At 43.1% G+C, this 21,261-nt stretch overlaps 1 protein-coding gene across 1 annotated transcript in view; it reads right to left on the reverse strand.

Annotated features, from left to right (window-relative positions):
- LOC138481079 (xaa-Pro aminopeptidase 2-like) overlaps nucleotides 1-21,261 on the reverse strand; it is a 450,117-nt gene that overhangs the window by 362,703 nt on the left and 66,153 nt on the right. The window contains exon 3 of the mRNA XM_069612975.1: nucleotides 19,784-19,894. Within this exon, the coding sequence (XP_069469076.1) occupies nucleotides 19,784-19,894 (111 nt within the window). The remainder of the gene's footprint in view (nucleotides 1-19,783; nucleotides 19,895-21,261) is intronic.

Below are 21,261 nucleotides of genomic sequence, written 5' to 3' on the forward strand. Positions count from 1 at the left end.
CGCCACACGCTCGCTGCGCACAATAAAGCTTGCGCCCTTCATGGACGAATTGACTCCCTATGCATGTCGGCTTAGAGACCTCCCTAGCCGCAGGCAAGACAGACAAATAAACATACCCATATTAAACACAGGAAATGACGAAAAAAGGGGAAAGGACGGAGAGGGAGGTAGGAGTAGGGGTAGTAAGGAAGAATTTGAAGTGGTAAAGGAAACGGGGGAAGAGGAGGGGTGTGAGGACTCAATATTATGGAGCGTAAAGGGTGACACAAGACACAACTTAATGCCACTGTTGGAGAGAGGAGGGGTTAGACCGCAGTATGTACCTTGGAAGCATACGGATAAAGAAAATATAAAATGTAGGCTCCCATCACTAAGTGGAGGTGCGGGTAAGTGGATATATGAAATGGAAAAACACACCGCAGTACAGAAACTAGCAGTAGGAGATGTGAAGGGCCTGTTAATATCAATATTAGGGGATAGAGCGGACGACATCTGGAAGAGAGCGGGATTCCATGGGGTAACAATAACAAACACATCGCATGATGGGGCGCCATTTGCAAACTGCAGACATGCGCTATGGCAGGCACTGAGAGTACAGTACCCAGACACATCAGACATAGGAGCAATTACTTCCCGTAAGATGCGTGAGAATGAGGATCCTGTTGATTATATCCAGGATATTCAAGAGAAGTGGCGCATGGAAACTAGAGAACAATGGGATAAAACACCAGCCATATTTTACCATATACTAGTACAAGGGCTCCCAGAAGGAGTTCAGAAACAACTAAAGAAAGTAGTGGGAATGGAAGCAAAACCATGGCCAGAAATACAGCTGACTATAGTACATCATTGCAGGATATGGCAAGGAAAAATGAAACAAAAGGAAGAGGACAGGAAAACAGAAGAGGCCAAACTAGTACAGAAAAAACTTACTAAATACACAATGGAAGGGGCACTAATAACTGCGCCCACACCAATGGCCCAAAGCCCCACACAAGTAGTGGCTGCACAAGATCCAGCTCAAATAGCACCTCCACAAAGTATAATACAGCAAGTGCCGCCACTGCAATTACACGCACCAAACGTGGGAGGAGGGTACCCAATGCAAGGAGCTGGGTATTATAGTTATAACAGGGGGAGAGGAGGATTTATGAGAGGGAGAGGATACGGATATAATACCCAACAGCAGGTGTGGGGACTTGGAAATTCCTACCCCACAGGGCAACCGGTATACCAGGACAACACAGGGAGCTTCCCATGGCAGAGCAGGGAACCACCCGTGTGTTGGAGTTGTGGACTAATAGGACACATGTCACGTACGTGTAGGGTCAGGCCAGGAACACCAGCATGGAATGAGCAGGCACAACCTAGGCCATCACAAGAACAGCAGGGCATACAACAACAACAAATAACGCAACAACAGCCACAAACATATTCACTGCCACAATAGCAATTAACACAACAACAGCCACTGCCACAACAAACGCAATTGGGTAGGGTGACGGTCTTGGGACACAACCCTTACACAGGGAATGGCCAATCATTGTACCCCCAATAGGACAGCCCACAGACGGCCTTGGTGTGTCCCATCCTGTCAGTAACACCTAATAGTGCGGAGGAGCCACGCATAGAGGTAACGATAGGTGACAAAAAATTATCATTCCTTGTTGACACCGGGGCAACCCGGTCTTGCATAAGGGAAGGTAAATTTAAGATGACAGGCGAAGCCATGAACACCCAAGGATTTTCTGGGGCTAAAGGATTGGTTCCTTTTACTGATAACGTTCCCTTATCTATCGGAGATTATGATCTGTCAGTTCCACTTTTGTATTATAGTGCCTCACCAGTAAATATACTGGGGAGGGACATAATGAATAGGTTAAATATGACAATCTCCTTTACAGAGGATGGTATAATTTGCTCTACTCCAGGGATTAACATGCTAGCAGCAAGACAGATTATGCAAGCATACTGCGGGCAGATAGCGATTAGGGCGGAACCAGTAGATGGTGAGCTATTCCAGTATGGAACAGACATGGCATTTGCATGGATGCCAGGGATCGAAGGGAAAATATGGAGGAGGCCAGCAGCTTATCTGTTCCGACCAGAAACACCTGTTAATGAACAAGAAGGAAAGGTGTTTGTAATGGACATTGAGAGCATTATTGCAACAGCTGAGTATATTGCTGTGCACACCCAAGACAAAGAAGGAAGAGCATGGAGGGCAGTGATAGCACTAGCAGAAGGATGTAGGTTGACCCAGGTGTCAGATGAGGAGCTGTTTTCAGAAGAAAAGGAGGAGGGGGAAATGGTGTTCATGATGAGTGTAGAAATATGGTTAAGAGTGGCTCACAAACAAATAGCGCAGAAAATTGCGATGGCACTTGAGGCACCTGCATGCACCCCAGTCCCTTTCTTTAAGGAGGATATGTCAAAGGTGCCCAAATCATTATGGACCATTAGCCCTTATGACGTAGGATGCATAAAAAGCATAGGGAGTGTACAGATAAAATTGAAAAAAGGTGCCATACTACCAAGAGTAAAGCAGTACCCATTGTCAAAAGAGGCAGATGAGGGCATATATGAAACTATAACGGCCCTTATAAACAATGGCATATTGGTCCCCTCAGAATCACCATGTAACACGGCTGTGTACCCAGTGCGCAAGACTAAAGGGGGGTCTTGGCGCTTCATACAGGACCTCAGGCCCTTGAACAACATAGTAGAAGCAGAATATCCAGTAACAGCAAACCCGGCCACAATATTGTGTGGCATTCCAGCAGAAGTATCACGATTTACAGTAATAGACCTTAAAAATGCATTTTTCTCAATACCATTACACCCCGACTCACAAGATTTGACAAGTTTCACTTACCGAAATACAAAATGGAAACATACCAGGTTACCACAGGGGTATTGTGAATCACCCTCAATTTTCAATAGAGTAATACAGATGGATTTGGGTAACGTTGAGGTGGAAAGCACAGTGTTACAGTATGTGGATGACATAATAATTTGCAGTATAAACGAAAGTAAATGCAGAGAGGACTCTTTAAAAATGTTGACTATATTGGCTGAAAAGGGGTATAAGGTAGACATGGAAAAAATACAATACTGTCAGGAACAGGTACTTTACATTGGCCAACTGATATCCCAACATGGAAAAAAGATTGCACCACAAAGAGCACAGGCCATCTCAAGCACTCCCATGCCACAGACTGTGAGAGAACTGCAGCAATTTCTGGGGCTGTGCAACTACTGTAGAGCATGGGTATTTGATTACAGTTCATACATAGGACCCCTGCTTGAGGGTTTAAAGGAAGCAAATAAAGGGGAAAAAAAGTTGGGGTGGACTATGAAAATGAGGGAGGCATTTGACGAATTGAAGGACGCAATATCAACAGCTCCAGTACTGGCATCCCCAGACTATGAGCGACGCTTTTTTATATTTTCACATTGCGACTCAGCAGTAATGAAAGCTGTATTGGCCCAAAAAACAAGCATGGGCTATAAACCAGTAGCATTTTACAGCGGTCACTTAGACCCCGTGATGTTAGGCCACTTCCCTTGCGAGCAAGGTCTCGCTGCAGCTGCTTTTGCAGTAGAAAAGGCATCAGCAATAACCATGGGGTGTCCAACTACACTGTTTGTGGAACATGCACTATTTGCAATATTGAACAAACCCAAGTCCACACTAACGACACTGAGGGCATCAGGTTACGAGATCATTTTGTCTAGGGCTGAACTAGCGATTGTTAGATGTAGCACTGTTAACCCTGCAAGATTTCTAGCAGAAATAATTGAGGAGGGAGATTACGCCCACGACTGCACCCAACTAAATGAAATATATTCATGCACTAGAAAAGTTGAAGAAAATGCACTAGAGGGAGGTGAGCTTTTGTTTATTGATGGGTCATCAACTATTGATCAAGGAGATGGGATACGGAGGACTGGGGCAGCAGTGGTAAAAATGATGGAGGCGCCGGTGTGTGTGGCTATGAAGTGTGTACAGTTACCACAGCATTACTCTGCTCAAGCCGCTGAACTAGTTGCACTAATATTGGCATTAAAGGAAAGTTTTAACAAACGTGTAACAATATATTCCGACAGTGCATATGTTACATCCACTGTCCACTCAGGGCTATCAAAATGGAGAAGAAGAGGGTTTAGAAGAGCTGATGGCACTCCAGTGCAACATGCCCTCTTGTTGGCTGAATTAATTGAAGTAATAAACGACCCCCAAGAGCTAGCCCTAGTAAAGTGCACCGCACACACCAATGGTGAAGACCACGTCTCAAAAGGGAATGCAGCAGCAGACGCACATGCGAAATATGCTGCATACTTTGGTGAGATATGGAACCCCACAGACTCACAGAGAGGGAGAGGAAGGGGAATGGCTAGGGAGATGTTAATAAGAGAAGGGTACACCCATCTCCCAGCCACACAGATTATGGAATTACAAGCAGCTGCACCAATGGCCGAAAAGGAAATATGGGTAAAAAGAGGATGTACAATGTCACCAACCGACGCACTATGGCGCCAGAGTGGTACTGGAAAAGTTGTAATACCGTTGGCACTTTTAAATACCGCCCTGAGCCAATTACATCACCCAGCCCATACAGGCAAGGAAATAATTGCAGCACGAATTAGAGAAGATTGGTTCTGTCCCGAGTTAAATTCTCATGTGTCAAATTTTATCAGCAATTGTCTCACATGCCAACAGTTTACGGCCGCTCATACCCTAAAAGTGATAAGAGGTACCATACCCCGGCCAGAAGGACCTTTTCGGCACCTTCACATTGACTATGGGCCTCATTCCGAGTACGGCGCTAACCAATGGCGCTATTAACGCCTTGGTTGACGCCGTACCCGGACCGGCAGCGCCTTGGTGGTTGGCGGAATTACCGCCCCATTCCAAGGTTGGCGGGGCGGTAATTCCCCAATCCCCATTTACCCTTCCCCATTCCCATTCTTGCCCCATAGGGCATAATGGGAGTGGGGAAGGCGTCAATTACGCCACCGTAAATTACGGTGGCGTAATTAACATCAAGGTCCCTTAGCGCCATGGTATTTAACGCCTGCTAGAAGCAGGTGTTAAAAGCACCATGGCGCTAAGGGAACTCGGAGTATGGCGGTAAGGGATTACCGCCACCGCTCTCGTTAGCGGTGGCCGCTATCCCTTAACGCCATACTCGGAATGAGGCCCTATGTTGATATGATCAACATATGTCAAGGTAATAGGTACATGATTGTAGTAGAATGCCCATTTTCTAGGTGGATTGAAGCAGGGCCCTGTTCACACCCAGATGCATTTAGAGCAGCCAAATTCATAGTAAGGGAGGTCTTCCCCAGGTGGGGAGTGTGCGAGGTGTTAAGATCAGACAATGGCCCACATTTTGCAAACGAAATGTTCCAACATATCACAGCCCTACTGAGCATAAAGCACAAATTTGCATGTGCATATCACCCACAGGCTAACGGTGTATGTGAACGCCTAAATGGCTTATTGAAGGAGGCAATTGCAAAGATACAACAAACAACAAAGAAAAGTTGGTTGTATTGCCTTCCGTTAGCCCTATTCGAACTAAGGAACAGGCCAGGGTCCGACCACCACCTCACCCCACACGAGGTGGTTACTGGACGTCAAATGCGCCTTCCCCTAACACCAACGTCAAGGGCATTCACCGACCACGAAAGTTCAGCGAGTGTACTAGGTGATGAAATGTACCAATATGTGTCGTCTTTGATTACTAGTGTTGTGTTCGTGTCTCAACAGCTCGAACGCACGCGGGGCGGGTCCACCAGAAATAAAGAAGAAGGCGCAAGTACAGAATTAGAAAAAGAGAACTTGTGCAAACTTGCCAAAGGTGACCACGTGCTACTTCGCAATTTCAATAGGAGGTGGAACGACAAAAGGTTCACCGGCCCACATCTGGTAGAAGACGTATCACCAAGAGCAGTAAAACTAAAGGACAAGCGTGCCTGGAACCACCCACATGATGTAAAGATATACAAACTGCAGACCCGCCCCAGCGCCAACGACAGGTCCATTGGAAGAACAGCAACAACATCACCGACAGCGGAAGGAAGTTCTACCACAGACAACGACCCAATTGTTCCCTTACCGTGTCACTACCCAGCTACCCCAGAGACAACAACTGACGAAGAAAGGGGTGATCCCTACACTGCCCACCCCATGGTCACACGTTCAAAGAGTAAAAATACTTCCGCCATCTGAGCGCAAAAAACTCCCCCCGCCCATTGACTCCCAAGGACAGTTATAACTTAAACTGAAAGCCACTGGCCGCACAAATACACATGTAAACACGTGAATGTTCTCTTTTTCTCTCGCACATACAGGAACTGCGTATTAGTGTATAATTGCAATTTAAACTGAATGTTCTCTCGCACAAATACACATGTAAACACGTGAATGCTCTCTTTTTTCTCTCGCACATACAGGAACTGCGTATTATTGTATTGTTAAGTAGAGAGCTAATTAACAAGTCCACTGTCCAGGCGTAGATGGTACTCCCAGACGATAATTACCCAGAAGAATTGTCACACCAATTTGTATACGAAATAAAAAGGCCAACATACCTAAAAAGAAGAAGGGTACGTGTCTACTACACAGCCTTCCTCCTGGCCATAGAATATTACATGCCCCACCTCCGCCCATACTTGCCGGTCCTAAGAGACCAATCACTTAGAGTAGCGTGGGAGCAGCTCTTCGCCTGGGCACTGAATGACTATTTGATAGGGAGAGCTTAAATAAAACAAAACTAACATCTAAAAACGAGCATTTCTGAGAATTTTTGCCGGTGAGATTAGCAGTTGTAATAAAAATAATAGGGATTTTGATGATCACCGGATTTTTGGCTGCCTCTGTCTGGCAGTACAGCTGTGCTATCAATTTTATTGCTGCACCCAAACCTAATATACCCCCGTTCCTTGCTGCAACAGGTGTTACGTCAGGTGGTAGTAGTAACATTGCACCCAAGCAAAATAGAGTTAAACGCAGCACATACTCAGACAATAAAGGTATTGATAATTATGTACAAGATTCAGCACACGTCACAAACAACATATGGTACCAACACATGACCCGCATTGGTAAGCAGACAACTGAGGATAGCTGCTACGTCTGTTCATTAATACCATACGCCATGAGTGCTTCACGGACATTTGTTGCCACAGAAATAAATGAGAAGATAGCGCAGTGCGTAATATACTTGGCACTGTTCCAGACGAAAGGAAGATTCCAAGGAACTGTAGTGCACATGACATGGAAAACACGAGACTCATACCCATATGAAAACAACTTCCTCAAGACCTACTTGAGTTACCACAAGACCAGTTTACATGCTGAAGCATTCAAATATATAACAAGTGGCCCTGCAAAAGGAGAAACACAGAAAGTAACACTGCAGTATCTACCATGTGATTGGTACGCCACTGAAGTTCCGGGTAAACAAGGATTCTGGGAGAGGCCGCTACTGACGATAACAGGAAAGGTGTATCTGGACAACAGCTGGGAGATAGGAGTGATTGGCAGCAACATGGTAACAAAAGAAACTATCTCAACCATCGAGACACACAATCACCGATGTTGGACGACGTGGATCAAGTATGTACCAATGCTCACGTGGGTAGAAGAAGATGAAGACCCAATAACGATACTACCGTTGACTGCGCCCAAGGTATGCTACCAGCATAAAGGAGAGGTGGACGTAGGATATAACACCAATTGTGCAAGTGTGACGGAGTTACCTGAGGGGGGAGCGGGAACAGCAGTAATAATGGACCATTATTGGGCCTGTGGAGAAAAGGCATACCATACACTGCCTCCCCTGTGGAATGGTGTGTGCACAATGGTACACGTTAATGTACCATCACTAGTGATACCTAAGAAGCACGTCAATGTGGCGAAATTTCCTAGAATGGATGAAGGGGATAAGAGAAGAAAGAGATCTGCACCACTTCAGGAGGAGCAAGGGAACAGGACCAACAGCAATGACACTGTCCTAAATAGAAGAAAAAGACAAGGAGAGCCGCTGACAGGAAATTACCTGTGGGGAAGGTCGGAAACGGCACTAACATCAATACCGCCAGAACACAGACTATTTAGCAGAGCAGCAATGTTCTTCTCCTCAATAATACACCCGGGACTACAGGCTTACGCAAACGCAAAATGGCTCCAAATAACTAGATGGGAACTAATGATGACCATCAATTCTACAGTAAATGGGTTCAACGCAATAAAAGAGGAGCTGCGAGCTGTAAGGATGGTAGCACTCCAGAACAGATATGTATTGGACCTTCTCACAGCAATGGAAGGAGGAGTTTGTGCAAAGATAGGACAATCATGCTGCACGTTCATACCTGCCAATGATGCTGACAATGGTACACTGACAGAAGCAGTTTCGCAATTGGCCCAGATGCACTCCAAAATGATGGATGAAAGCAACGGTGTGAACAAGGATAAGAGCTGGTTTTCACTATTATGGTCATGGATGCCATCCTGGCTGTCAGATGGACTGAAAATAATAGTGGGCTGTACTATATTGGCTGGAGCTACCCTGATCATAATTAGATTTTGGAAGGCACGGAAGGCACGCACTACTGACGAGTTGCTGGAAATGGTGGGAATGCACCCCTTGATGCCAGCAGATGACGGCCAGCATACAGGCGTAATAATACAGGAGAGGGAGAAGCTGCGCACCCAAATATTTACCAACCATCTAGACCCACCATCAGTGAAGATCGAGAACCCAAGAAACCCCAGGAGCTACATAGGAAAATGGGTATACTGTACTCCTGGAGGTACCTGTGAATATATGTATTGGTCCTTTGAAGATCATGTAAACCACTATGGACATCTCGGAGGAATAACTAAGATATGGCGAGTAAGAGGAGATAACGAGAAGGATATGTTTGTGGTCAACAAGTCGACCAGAGGGGGGACTGAAGTGGGAGAATGGAAGACCAGGCTCCCGTCCTTCGCCTCTCGCACTTGGCCTAGAGGGTCACGACCCAAACACCCGCCACGAGACGAGTTTGCCCATTTACCAGACGACCAGATACCCTGGTACAGGAACATACGGATGTGTCCATCTGCCTGCCCAGCAGCCCGCACTGGCCATGCCGACACTTGCGGCACGGATCAACTAGACTAAAATCTACACGTCGTTAGAGATGCCATGACGACCTAGACAACGGGAAGCACATCTGTACAAATGTACACACTGGACATTCCCACACCAACCTACACGAAGAATATACTCAGTGCTATGACGTAGGCGACAGGCATATTCACGGACGTGCATCTTTATTATTTTTATATAGGCTTTCGGAATGCAGAAACGCAAGACACGTCATGAACTCTTCTACTAGCTTGCTCACGCTTCTCTTAAAACCAGTTACCGCCATGAGAAGCATAATGAAGACAATACTGGTCATGAAATTATATGCTCCTATAACCTAAGGCACCTGTGCACCAAACGGACAACTTATGCACCAGGCCCAAGTAGGCCTCAAACAAGAGCTCCCGTGGACATCAACAAGGCAAGAGTCAGTTGCTGATCCTGCAGAATGAGCTCGGCGAAGCAACCAGCCAAGGTCGCAATGTTGCAAACCCACGTTCCAAGAGCAAATCATCAAAGGCACGATGTTGCAACCTCGTACTCCGCGCACCAACGTTAAAGTCACACCGACAAATTTAACCAGACGCGCAGTAGAAAAACAATATTAATTGTGCAGAATTCTGCCTCTTTCACGGTCCCTCCCCACGTGACCAAGCCGAACCTGACGAGATGCCAAACCCAGGAGAACAGAGGCGTCTGGATCCCTCGCTACGAGACACTGGCAGATACACTTGAAAGGCTCAATGGACATCTGCAACAGTGGGAGCGGTCCCCCGTCCAGCTATGAATAAGTCCTCACATTGTCTGCATGTACCCATAGTGAAACATTGTTGCAACTTACAGGTAGACCGAGAGCTGGGAACGACGGTGGTCCCAGGCTGGGAAGCTCACGGGCGCACCAATCAGAACATGGGGCTCTTATCACTGACGCCAGCAAATTTAGCCAATCCTCAGGAGTCTTCATGTAACAATTCTCATGTATCTAATTGTAGGGACAACCCAGATATACCACCTGACTACACCTTGTCCACTAATATCTTTCTCTATATGTGTGCTATACTAACCCTACCACTCGAACACCCAATTAAGAGTGGCGATAGGTTTTTTGTTAACTTTCTGAAGTGACGCAAGTAGCGCGTCATAATACAGTAAAAAGGGCCTGCGAGCCCCACGATTGTGTGTGTGTCAGGACGAACGCGTACGCTCCTTGACCCATCCCTGCCGTTTTGTCTAATAAACAGCAGAGTCACCTTGCTCCTTGTGTGCGTCTCATACTCTATCTCATCTCATCTGGGATATACACGGGAGGAGTTGGGGCCTCCCTGCCTGGAGGTCCGCGGACGGCCCGGCCGACCCCGGCAGAATTTCCCCCCCGACACTGCCCATGTGACAAATGGTATCACCATTAGTCAATTGAAACTTAGGATGCTCCAACATATACGTGCAATTAAAAATGTGGATTCCACATATCCCATAGGAGTACATTTTAAAACAGTTTGCGCTGGCAAACTGGATGGTTTTGCATACTTTTGGATACGCTCGGTCTCAGAATTAACCACTGGAGGCAATCGAGAACTTTTATTGAGACAGTTGGAGACCAAATGTATTTTAGACCTGGAGGCAAAGAGACCCAGGGCACATAACCTGGATGAGGAACTTTTTTGGGCACCTGAGTATATTCCATTTATTGCTTTTTCCATTGTATTTATCTCTGTACTATGTATGTTTTGAATTGGTTAATCATCTTACGTTCTCTCTCCCTTTTCTTTGATTTAAGTTTCTTTATTCTTTTTTGGTTTTGGTTTCACTTACGGTGGACTGTTTCTTCACTGAACTTGTTAGACTATAAAAAGTTATTTTTGGGGAGAATACTTACTTGGTTTCTGCCTTTATGTAGATTTCTCTTTATAATTGGGAATTCAATTTGTTTTTAGTTTTGTTTTAGGTTTGTTTTCATGGAGGGTTTCTTTATGCACACATCGTGTTCACAATTAGATATTGCATTGGATTGATTGCATTTCAACACAGCCTCTCATGTGATCCTTTAGTCTCGTTTTAAAACGTCATTTTTAAGGAAGTACTCTTACCATTCATGCATTATGTGTCTATCTATAACCTGATTTTAGGTTTGTGCATTCAGGTTTAATATCTTAAATATGCACATAGCACTTTATTGTACATTGTGTATTTTTCCACATACATCCTATATGCCCCTCTTACTCTAAGACACTTATTTTTGTTACATAGCCCCACATTTCTTTGAAGCCCCAGCATTTTCTAATCGCTATTATTGCATTAGACACTTTCTTGTAAGCACTTAGCACCTTATTATGCTGCTACAATTGCATACATGAAACATATCCGGCACTACGCTGAGATTTGCATGTTTTGCACATTAATGCTTTTTTGCACATTGATTTTATACTATATATCATGTTTCGGATTTTTAATAATGTTGGGTAATCAAAATTATAACACTTGTGTACAATACTTACTCTTTTTGTGATCTGTATAAGTGGCAATAATGGATCAAGCACTAAGCACTTTATTTCATTGCTGATTTGCACATAATAGATTGCATTTGGCATCAGTGTATATTTTTGGACTTATTGTAATGCTTGGCATATCTTTCCATACTTTCTTTGCATATTTGCACCCATCATGCACTTCATATACTGTACAAGGCTGCATAATCATGTGGGAGAGCACTGCATGTGGCTCAGCAATGGAGACTGTCAGTGATGTTTTCGCCCGCATTCCGGTTCAGTCATTTTTTCTGTGGCTGATTTGTTCACATGGACGGATTATATATAACTGATCTGCCATTTTTGTACGATCAGTTCTTAATTTATTTGAGCAGGCTGAGGTTGCTTAAGGCCTTTTTCTCATTTGGTAAGATCGATTTTTCCAGAAACGTATATTTTACATTGATGACAATACATTTACAAATACACTTTTCTTATACTGTCACGCAGGCAGTCTCCAATTGCAGAAACACAGCATTGATTCCTATTTGACAACCCACTCCGTGAGCAAGGTTAATAAATGATTATTATCATTTGTTACATCTATTTAGCAATTACAATATGTCTGACGATTGAGTGTTCACCTTTAAGGCTGTGCCGATCTCGAATTCGCAACCATAGAGATGAGGAATTATTTATATGTCCTTTGTTTGTGTTTTAACCTTCTTATATCAACAAGTGGTTTGTTACTGTGAAACGCGTTGTTTCTATGTAATTCTTCCTTTCTACTGCACAAACAAATAAAGATGATTTTGTTACTGTGGATTACTTGGTGTTTTCCATCTGCAACTCTGTGATTTTCACAGAGTTGCTGCCTTTTGGAGTGTTCAATTTTCGTACTATTGTACATTGCTGTTTCTAATATATATATATGTATGCACATATATTTGATGTCATTTTCTGTTGCTCTTTTTTACATGATTGTGAATAATTGTTGATTCTTGTATATTGATTGTTTTGTTTTGTGTAAAGTTCTTGATTGAACTATATCACAATAAAGAAATTATTATTATAAAGATCACAGAAGGCTTGTCAGTACTAGGTATCTCTTCATTTTCTGGGATGTATAGAATTTGAGTTAGGAATTAAACCATGATCCTGACTTTCTTATAATTAGAGGAAATTTGAAAGTTTGTGAACTGATAGAATGCGAAATGAATGTTTGAACATGGAGTGGCTTTTTTCACTATTTCGGCTCCAGAGCAAATCGCAAAAAAGTATAACTCCTACCAGGAAGATGGTGTTGAAATAAAATGAGTATTCCCTGCTTCGCCATAAAATGTAGAATTCAAAAATATATGTTCATGCAGTTATCTGAAAAATAAAGGTATTTGCCATGTAGTGAGATTTAAAAAAACCTCAAATGCGAACATATGTCATTTTGAAATGATGCATCTTCCTCCTATTATCCAAAATACAGACCCTCTAAACTCCTTGCCCTATCAGCTGGTTGTGGGAGGGGGAGAAAGAGATGTCCAATCCGTAGCGTGGGAATAAACATATTATGTACGTGTCATCAGCACTATATAATATCAGTTTTCAATCATCTTAAGTGGGACAGAGAGAGACAGAAGGAAAACAGAGAGGAGAGCAAACAGACAACAACAGGGAACTGACAGAAGGAAGGCTGACACATAGGAGAGTAGATAGACAGGAGTGCCTGGGACACTTGCTGGGGACATTTGGCCTAGAAGCTGGAAGCCATATCTGAGCGAGAGGACTACAATCTGGCTGGAGGGACCTTGCTGTGAATAGAGACCGAGGTGTGAGCTGCCTACCTAATCCTGAACGAGGGTCTGAAATACGGTTGGCCTCTTGGGCTAAGAACAGAAATCTCTGATATAAGTAGATATATCCCAAATGTATCAATTGTGTGGGGAGATACTTGCCTTAATCCTAATTGATTTCCATTAGTGAGTGGGGGGCAACACTGGGTAGACCCTAACCACATTTGACTAAATATATAACTCAATGAATTCCTCATAGAAAAACCCTATCCATTTAAATTGAATTGTATTAGGAACTGTCTGCCTTAATTATATCCATTAATTGTTGGTATGGGGGGGCAAAACTGTGTAGACCTTTAGCACATTTAATTACAGTTAATTCCATTAATTCCTGTATAGAAAAGATAACACAATGAGTTTTTCTACAATTCGAAACTAACACATTTCATAGCCAGTGTGTTATAGCCATCATAGTGAATAAAGTACTTGGGAGAATATACCTTTCTGAAACCCCAAACTTCCTTACAGAAGGGGGGTGTCCATACTCCCAAAATAAGTAACCCTAAAACTCTGACATTCAAGTGAATGTAGAGTGAGCAAAACAACATTTCCCATTTATTCACTGGGATCCCAAATCAGAATCCCAAAGCCCTGCATTTATTCAACAAAATAGCCCAAAACGATTTTCCCATTGTGTTCCTTTCCCAAACCCTGCCTTTCTAATAAAAAGCCAAAATGATTTTCCCATTGAGTTTCTTTCCCAAACCCTGCCTTTCTAATAAAAAGCCAAAATGATTTTCCCATTGAGTTTCTTTCCCAAACCCTGCCTTTCTAATAAAAAGCCAAAATGATTTTCCTACTGGTTTGCCACCCCTTTACCTGCCGTAAAACGAAGGGGTCATATATAACTGATGCCTGGAGTTGGGGTTGTGGGAGAGAAGAGCAACCCAAGCAATAACTCAGTTTTGTTTAAAATGTCCTATTTGTTAATGTGCAAAGAAATCCTATGCGTGTTTTCATTTCAAGTCTTCAAATTCAACCTGTGTTTGTTGTGGTAACTGAAAGTCTATTAAGAAATACATGTCAGTAATTGATGGCAGTGATTTGCATTTGAGATTATTGTGTTGTGCCGCGGAATTGGTCACTGCTGTGCTTGTGTTTGTTTGTTATTCAGTGAAGAAATTTAAATAAATATACACTGTTATTTCTATACACAAGCCTGGTTTCAGGTTTATTGGTGACACAGAGGGTATCTGCTGAATGGTGTTATTCAGGTTGGAGGCCTAACCAAATTTGAATCTGCTAAGTGCTTTGTTGTGTGACACCTTGAAAGTGGGAAAGGAACTCAATGAGTTGAGGGTGACCATCCAATAAAGTGTGACAGCGTGCACAAATGTACGTGTTTGTGTGTGTATGTGTATTGTTGTTCTTAAGAGGGACAGTCTATATTTGTGTTATAATGCATGTGTGGGTGTGTGCCTATATGAGTACCTGAATGTAGGCATGAGAGTGCTTGATTTGATTGATCAATTTAGTCACACTTTTGACTACTTGAGCCTTTTGTGATCAGAACTATAAGAATAGGTCTATATGAACTATGCACAATTAAAAGCATAATTAATATCAACGTATAATAAATACATATACCCAACCCATCACACCTCAATGAACTATGCCAAACTAAAAACCAGATTGATAACAGCTTATTGTGAATACATCCCTATAAAGCAGGGGAGAGGTAATCAATTGTCCAGCCATCCCTTGCAGCCCCTGTATCAAAAGGGAGTAACATCGCCCACAAACCAAGTTATAAAGTTTGAGGTTATATTCTTTCAAGCTGCTCATTATTCCCGGGTTCTCTAAACTTTAGCTAAAAACAGCAGTCATTTTAGTAATGTTCTGGTCAACATCCAACCGCAAGAACATCATTATTGCATTTTGATTGTCCAGCAGACCATCTCTCCACAATAGGGGGGTCAATACATTTGAACTTGACTGTTATATCCTGAACAGAAAAGGAGGTGCATGAGTCTCCTCCTCCGATTTACAGGTCAACTCCCCAGAAAGATTCAATCTTTTCGTTTTGCTTCCATGAGCCAGATGATCCACTCATGCCAGAGTTAAAAGGTGTCTCTAATAAGATTTTAACAATGTTTTTAAATATGATTGTTGGCAAAAGTCAGCCACGTGTATATCGGGCATCCTGGGCAATTTAAGCGTGCAATCTCCCCTTCGATTAGCTGCATGTTACATACTCGTTGCTTGGTTTTTAATTGCAGGAGTAAAGATCTATTTTCCTTTAGATTGCTGTCAGCAGTGGTAGAAGTCTACTAAAAAAAGTAATAGCGATGTGACCCCAGCAGCGGACACTGTAGGAAGGAAGGGAGCAACGTGCCACATATTTTTCAAGGGTTGCAGCCATGATATTTGACAGCCAATTGAATTGAAACAGATTTAATTTTAACTTGAACTGCTATTGGGTGTTAAAGTGTAGAAGTGTGAAAAAAGTAGTGGAACTGTTAACAGTCAAAAATAAAAGTAGTGGAAAGCTGCCCCCGATCTTTCTCGCTCACTTCGACCACTTGCTGTCAGTGAACTCCAGGATACCCACCATAACAAGGTACTTTGATCTTACGATAGTTGCTTCCTGTGGTTTGATATATACAAATATGTAAAGTGCTCCTTCCAAGCCACGTCTACAAGTTTTCTCTTAATGACATGGCCCTTTGTGCTGCACAACTTGCTGGGCTGTCTAAAACACTCCTTTGCTGCCATGAACAGTCAACATCTGCTTGCAATGCAGAGCTCGGAAAGCCTCGTGGCAGGTATAGGAGCTGCTTCCAGAACTTTCTCTCACAAATTCCAATGTTACTGGTGTTTCTATCCAGCCCCCATATTTCTGCTCCATTCTCCACCGAGCTCCAATACGTTGCCTAGAAGACCATTTCTACTTCCAAATCTATTATATTATGATGCTTCTTAAAAAGTTTGGTAACAGCTCTTGCTGTCTTTTTCAATGCTGATGCAATGTGGGATTTCCAAGAGAAAGTTAAAGATAGAATCACACCTAAATTGACAAAGGAGTCTACCTGCTTGATCAGCTCCCCATCTGGTTTGAATGAATGCTCGACCTTCCTGCTTCGTTGTATATTCAGAATCATACTTTTTGACTTAGCCTTATTTAGGGCTAGATGGTTCATTTAAAATAAATTTGTTATGGATTTGTTAGTTGAGCTTCCAAAGCTTTTTGGATTAGGGAAAGTAGAATAAAATCATCAGTGTACAGGATCATGGGCCTCAAGCTGCCTGCATGGACTTCATTGTGCATTTCAGATATTTAGAGGCAAATGAGGACTGGGGCTCATAAACAGCCTTGTTTTACTCCCCTTAATGCTGAATCTTCCACGTCTGACACTCGCTGTAGCCAAAACAGACCTGTGTTGTGGTCTTAGAATATAGAGCCACAACGACATTTAACAGGCTCTGATCAATGTTCATTTTAGCTAGTTGTGCCCATAGACTCTCTCTCGCCACAAGACCAAGTGTCGACGAGAGGTCAAGAAAAGTAATGCAAACGCAAAGGCATGCTTGTGAGCCAGATGCATCATGAACAAGGAATAATACACCGGGGATAGTCCTGATCTAATTACCCCCTTGGACCAGGTTCATGATTTCATTTTGTATTAATCCAGACACTGAGTTCCAAGAGTATAATGCGGCTGATGATCTCACAATCAATGGAACAAAACATGCAAAGGAGACACCCCACATGCACCTATTTAGAAAACTGGGACCTAAAAAGTGGGATCAAATACAAGCAAAAACAGTGTGGAGGTCCCTGCTATACTTAGGAAATTAATACAAATGTTCTGGCAACACAATTTAATAATGATAATAAAGGTTTTAATTATAATGAATATTGTAGGTTACATGAAAAAACCTGACATGCAAAACGTATTTAAATTACATGAAAAAATGCAACAATAAAAATTAAACACAACATTAGAAAAATACCTAAAGGTTATCATAAAAGCATCAAAAGCAGCACTGAGACCGTCTCGAAGCACAGAAAACAGTGTATGTAAAAAACCAGAGAAGCGCAGATAAAGAACTAAGGTTCTGTTAGAGAATTACAACTAGATAGAATCATTGTGTTATGATCACTCTCAACTCTACATTGTTTGTCAACGTTTTTATAATTAGTCCAGTCTTCTATTATGACCAGAATGGAATGGATCAGTGAATATGCTCCTCTGACTGAGAGTGTCTGACTGATTGTATGTGTTTGTGTGTGTGCAAAATTGATTGTCCACTGGTGTGCTTCTGAGTGTAGGTGTGTGTCTGTGTGTGTGAGAGTGTGTGTGTGTGTACCTTTGTGAGTGTATGTGTGTATGTATGTATGAGTGTGTGTGTATGTGTGCATGTATGAGTGTGTGTACACGCTCAAGAGTGATATTCTATATTTGTTTATGTGAGTACCTGTTTGTGTTTGCGTGTGTGCATGACAGTGTCTGACGTACTGCATGTGCTTGTGTGCATTCAAATTGACTGTGCACATTTGCATGTTAGTACGTGTGTGTGTGGAGGCAAGGGGTGGTAGGGTGGGCTTGAGAGTGCTTGTGTATGAGTAGTGGGAGTATATGCATATATCATAGCATTATAATGAAAGGGAATACTGGAAAAATGGTTGTCTACCTAGGCACAGGGGAGTTGGTAGGTCTGGAAAAGACCCGGGGCTAAGCTGATGTCGGAGCTGTTGGGACTGGGGGCTAGCTGGCCTTTTGGCTGTAGATCCTGAGATTCTATCCGGGGCTACAACCAAAAGATCAGGGGCTATAGCCCCCTTAGCTCCCCCCTAGCAACGCCCCTGCCTAGGAATATGACGGAAATATGTATGTACATCATGAGAACACGCAGTACATGTCAAGCAGTAGGAAATATGATGGCACTGTGGCAAATTGTAGTAATACCTGGGAAGATGATGTAAATTCATGGCATGTTCAGGAAGTAACGAAGGCGCTGCTTGGCATATGGTGTGAGTAGCAGGCATATCATGGCAGTGCCAGGGAATATTATGATGCTAATGCTTGATCTGTGGTAGAAGCACCTGAGCATCACCCATCATGTGATGGAAAGGAATGGCATTCATTTCCAGGATCTAGATTATAAATATATTAACACATTCAAAAAGACACATACAAACCAGACATTCCAAAAGCCGCACAGACATCACAACAAAAAAGCATCTCTCAAAGCACACTTTCTTTCCCGCTCCATCGATAAACACATCTATACACTACACATACCCTTTTAAAAAAACAGACCTGTCAGCTTTGTCAATGCTTGTTCACCTTATTCCTATACTGTAAAGGCACACATTGAATGTACACAATGCAGTCTTCTGTTTGCTAGTAAATTCGCTTTGACCTAATATTGCCATACCGGTTCTATTATATTCTCCCCTACAGTAAATGTGACAATACCCCATCATTCGGCTTCCTCAGCACAGTCCTTACTTCATTGAGGCATCGACCTCCCCAGACAGACTCTCGAAACCACCCCTTCCCACATAGACATGGAGGGTTCTCAGGACTGCTTTAGACCTACCTCCTTGTTTATGTATGTTTGGTGCTTTCTTTGAGCCGTTCCTATAAGGTCCCTCCAACCCCTACCCTCGACCTGATTTTTCTCCAAGCTCTTCCAAAGGTATGGGTAGGGCGGGAGGGAATCAGGACTGTGACGAGGAAGAAACAGACTCGGAGTAATGAAGATTACCAGTAAGCAGTCAGGACCTAAGTGTTGTGTATGTTTTGTTTCATGGCACATGTTTTTGCACATTTACTTGAAGTTAATGCAACACATTTATTTCCCAAGTACCATGCACTAAGTATGCGATTTGCAGGCTATTTGATGAATGGAGACTCTATGAAGGTTCTCTGCTACCTTAGCCATACATTAGATTAGGTTTTGGATTCATAAACACTCATTGTTTTAAAGCAGTAGTTGGATGCTTACCATTATTAAAAGCCTATCTTGTTTGGTAGTGATGTAAACTAATTTGCTTCCATGCAAAGGCCTGCCGAAAAACACATTATTTAGTAGATTAGGCGGGCCTTGAGCTCCACTTGCCCTGTATTAGATGCAGTCATGTCTGTGTGTCCTGCTTGGTCCTTTCCAAAGGGCAGGGGTTCACATGTCAGTCATGTATCTTCGATGCAGCGAAATTAAACAATACACCTTAACACGGGAGGATCATAGTCCAAGTCCTCGCTTCGACCTTTGACCCTATCCCACCTTCAATTTAAAGAACAGTCTAGAAAGAAGGTCGGAGCCATGTAGTTAATTAGAAAAAGAACGCGAAAGGGCTGACAGAGCCTGCCCTGCTTACCAGGTGGGCGTCGGTGGCTGGTATGATGTAGGCACGGATACTGAAACGTGTCATTTGCTGGCGCAGATCACTCAGTCTATCTGTTGTGTTTATGACTGTCGAGGGCAGGTACTGCTCACAAAAAGAAAAAAAAAAAACAATTGTATGAAATTGCTATTAATTACTTAATTAAGACATCTGCATTTCCATAAGAATACACTTTTGAAAACGTATATTCGATATCGTCGTCCTCTCTCTCCAACCATTCCAACGCTCAATTGTTTATTAATGCACAAAATACATTACATTTTGAGTTAGATTTCCGAGTGCACACAGGCACACACCAGTAACTGCACTGGCAAAGCAAGTGAACAACTGGGAACCATCCTGGGCCTGTTGAGAAGTCGTCGGGGGAATGCCCTCTTTGCGGGCACGTCAGTAAATAAAATGGAGAAGCTCCAAATGATCCAAAACAGTGCACTCCGTGCGGCCATTGGCATTCCTAGATGGGACCATATATCTTCTGCCAGGAAACAGGCACACTGGCTACCCATCAAAGAGTGCATCCTCTTTAAAACCCTGGCTCTAACCCACCAATGCATCAATCACACAGCCCCTTTATACCTTATACAAAGAATACACAGATCAGTATGCTCCAGACCAACAAGACACGCTAGGCCAATTTGCTCACAGTACCCAAAATTAAATGAGCCAGAGCAGGTGGCACTAGCTTCCCATTCATCGAAGCCCTGCAATGGAACGCCCTTCCACTGCACCTAAGAGCCGAAACCTCCCACCTAGACTTCCGTAAAGCCATCAAAACACTTATATTCGTTTGATCCCATTCTGCTGAAGTTATATGTATGCAATGTTTTTACAATGTCTGCCACATGTCTTTGACCTTGATGCATGCCTCATGTAACTAAGTCATTTCCTTGTAACATCGCCTCGATGCCCCTGGACTGTTTGCGCACTTTATACATTAAATAAATAAATGAATAAATACATAAATGCACAGCTGTGATCGCACAGTACTCTTTTCTGGCCGTGGGTTGGAAAGGCTGACTCGACGATGCTTGGCATGCAACCCACGCATAGGGGATTACCAGATAGAGATCACTCAGTGCAATGGTTTTGACACACAAATAAAAAACCTATTTCTATGAAGCTCTACTCTTTTTCTATCTGAGTGCTTGCTACTGTGTTGTCTTCCAGCTCCCTATAGTGGGAATATTGCCACTATCTAACTCAAGAAGTAAGCCATCTCAATAGACTAAATACAGTAGTACTGGACAGTAGTGCAGCCTACATACCAAAGGCCTGAAATGCAACCAAGCTGCTGTTTGGACCCACTGGTGCTCACAGGTTGTATTAGAAGGGCAGGGAAAAGTGTTCAGGACCAGTGCCATAAGACCATAACAAGAGGCATTGCTAGGGGGGGGGTTTAGGGAGCTATGACCCCGGTGTTTTGGTTTACAACCAAAAGGCTAGCTAGCCCC

Source organism: Ambystoma mexicanum, chromosome 5p (assembly GCF_040938575.1).
Source record: "Ambystoma mexicanum isolate Mex_15411 chromosome 5p, UKY_AmexF1_1, whole genome shotgun sequence".
Classification (NCBI taxonomy): domain Eukaryota; kingdom Metazoa; phylum Chordata; class Amphibia; order Caudata; family Ambystomatidae; genus Ambystoma; species Ambystoma mexicanum.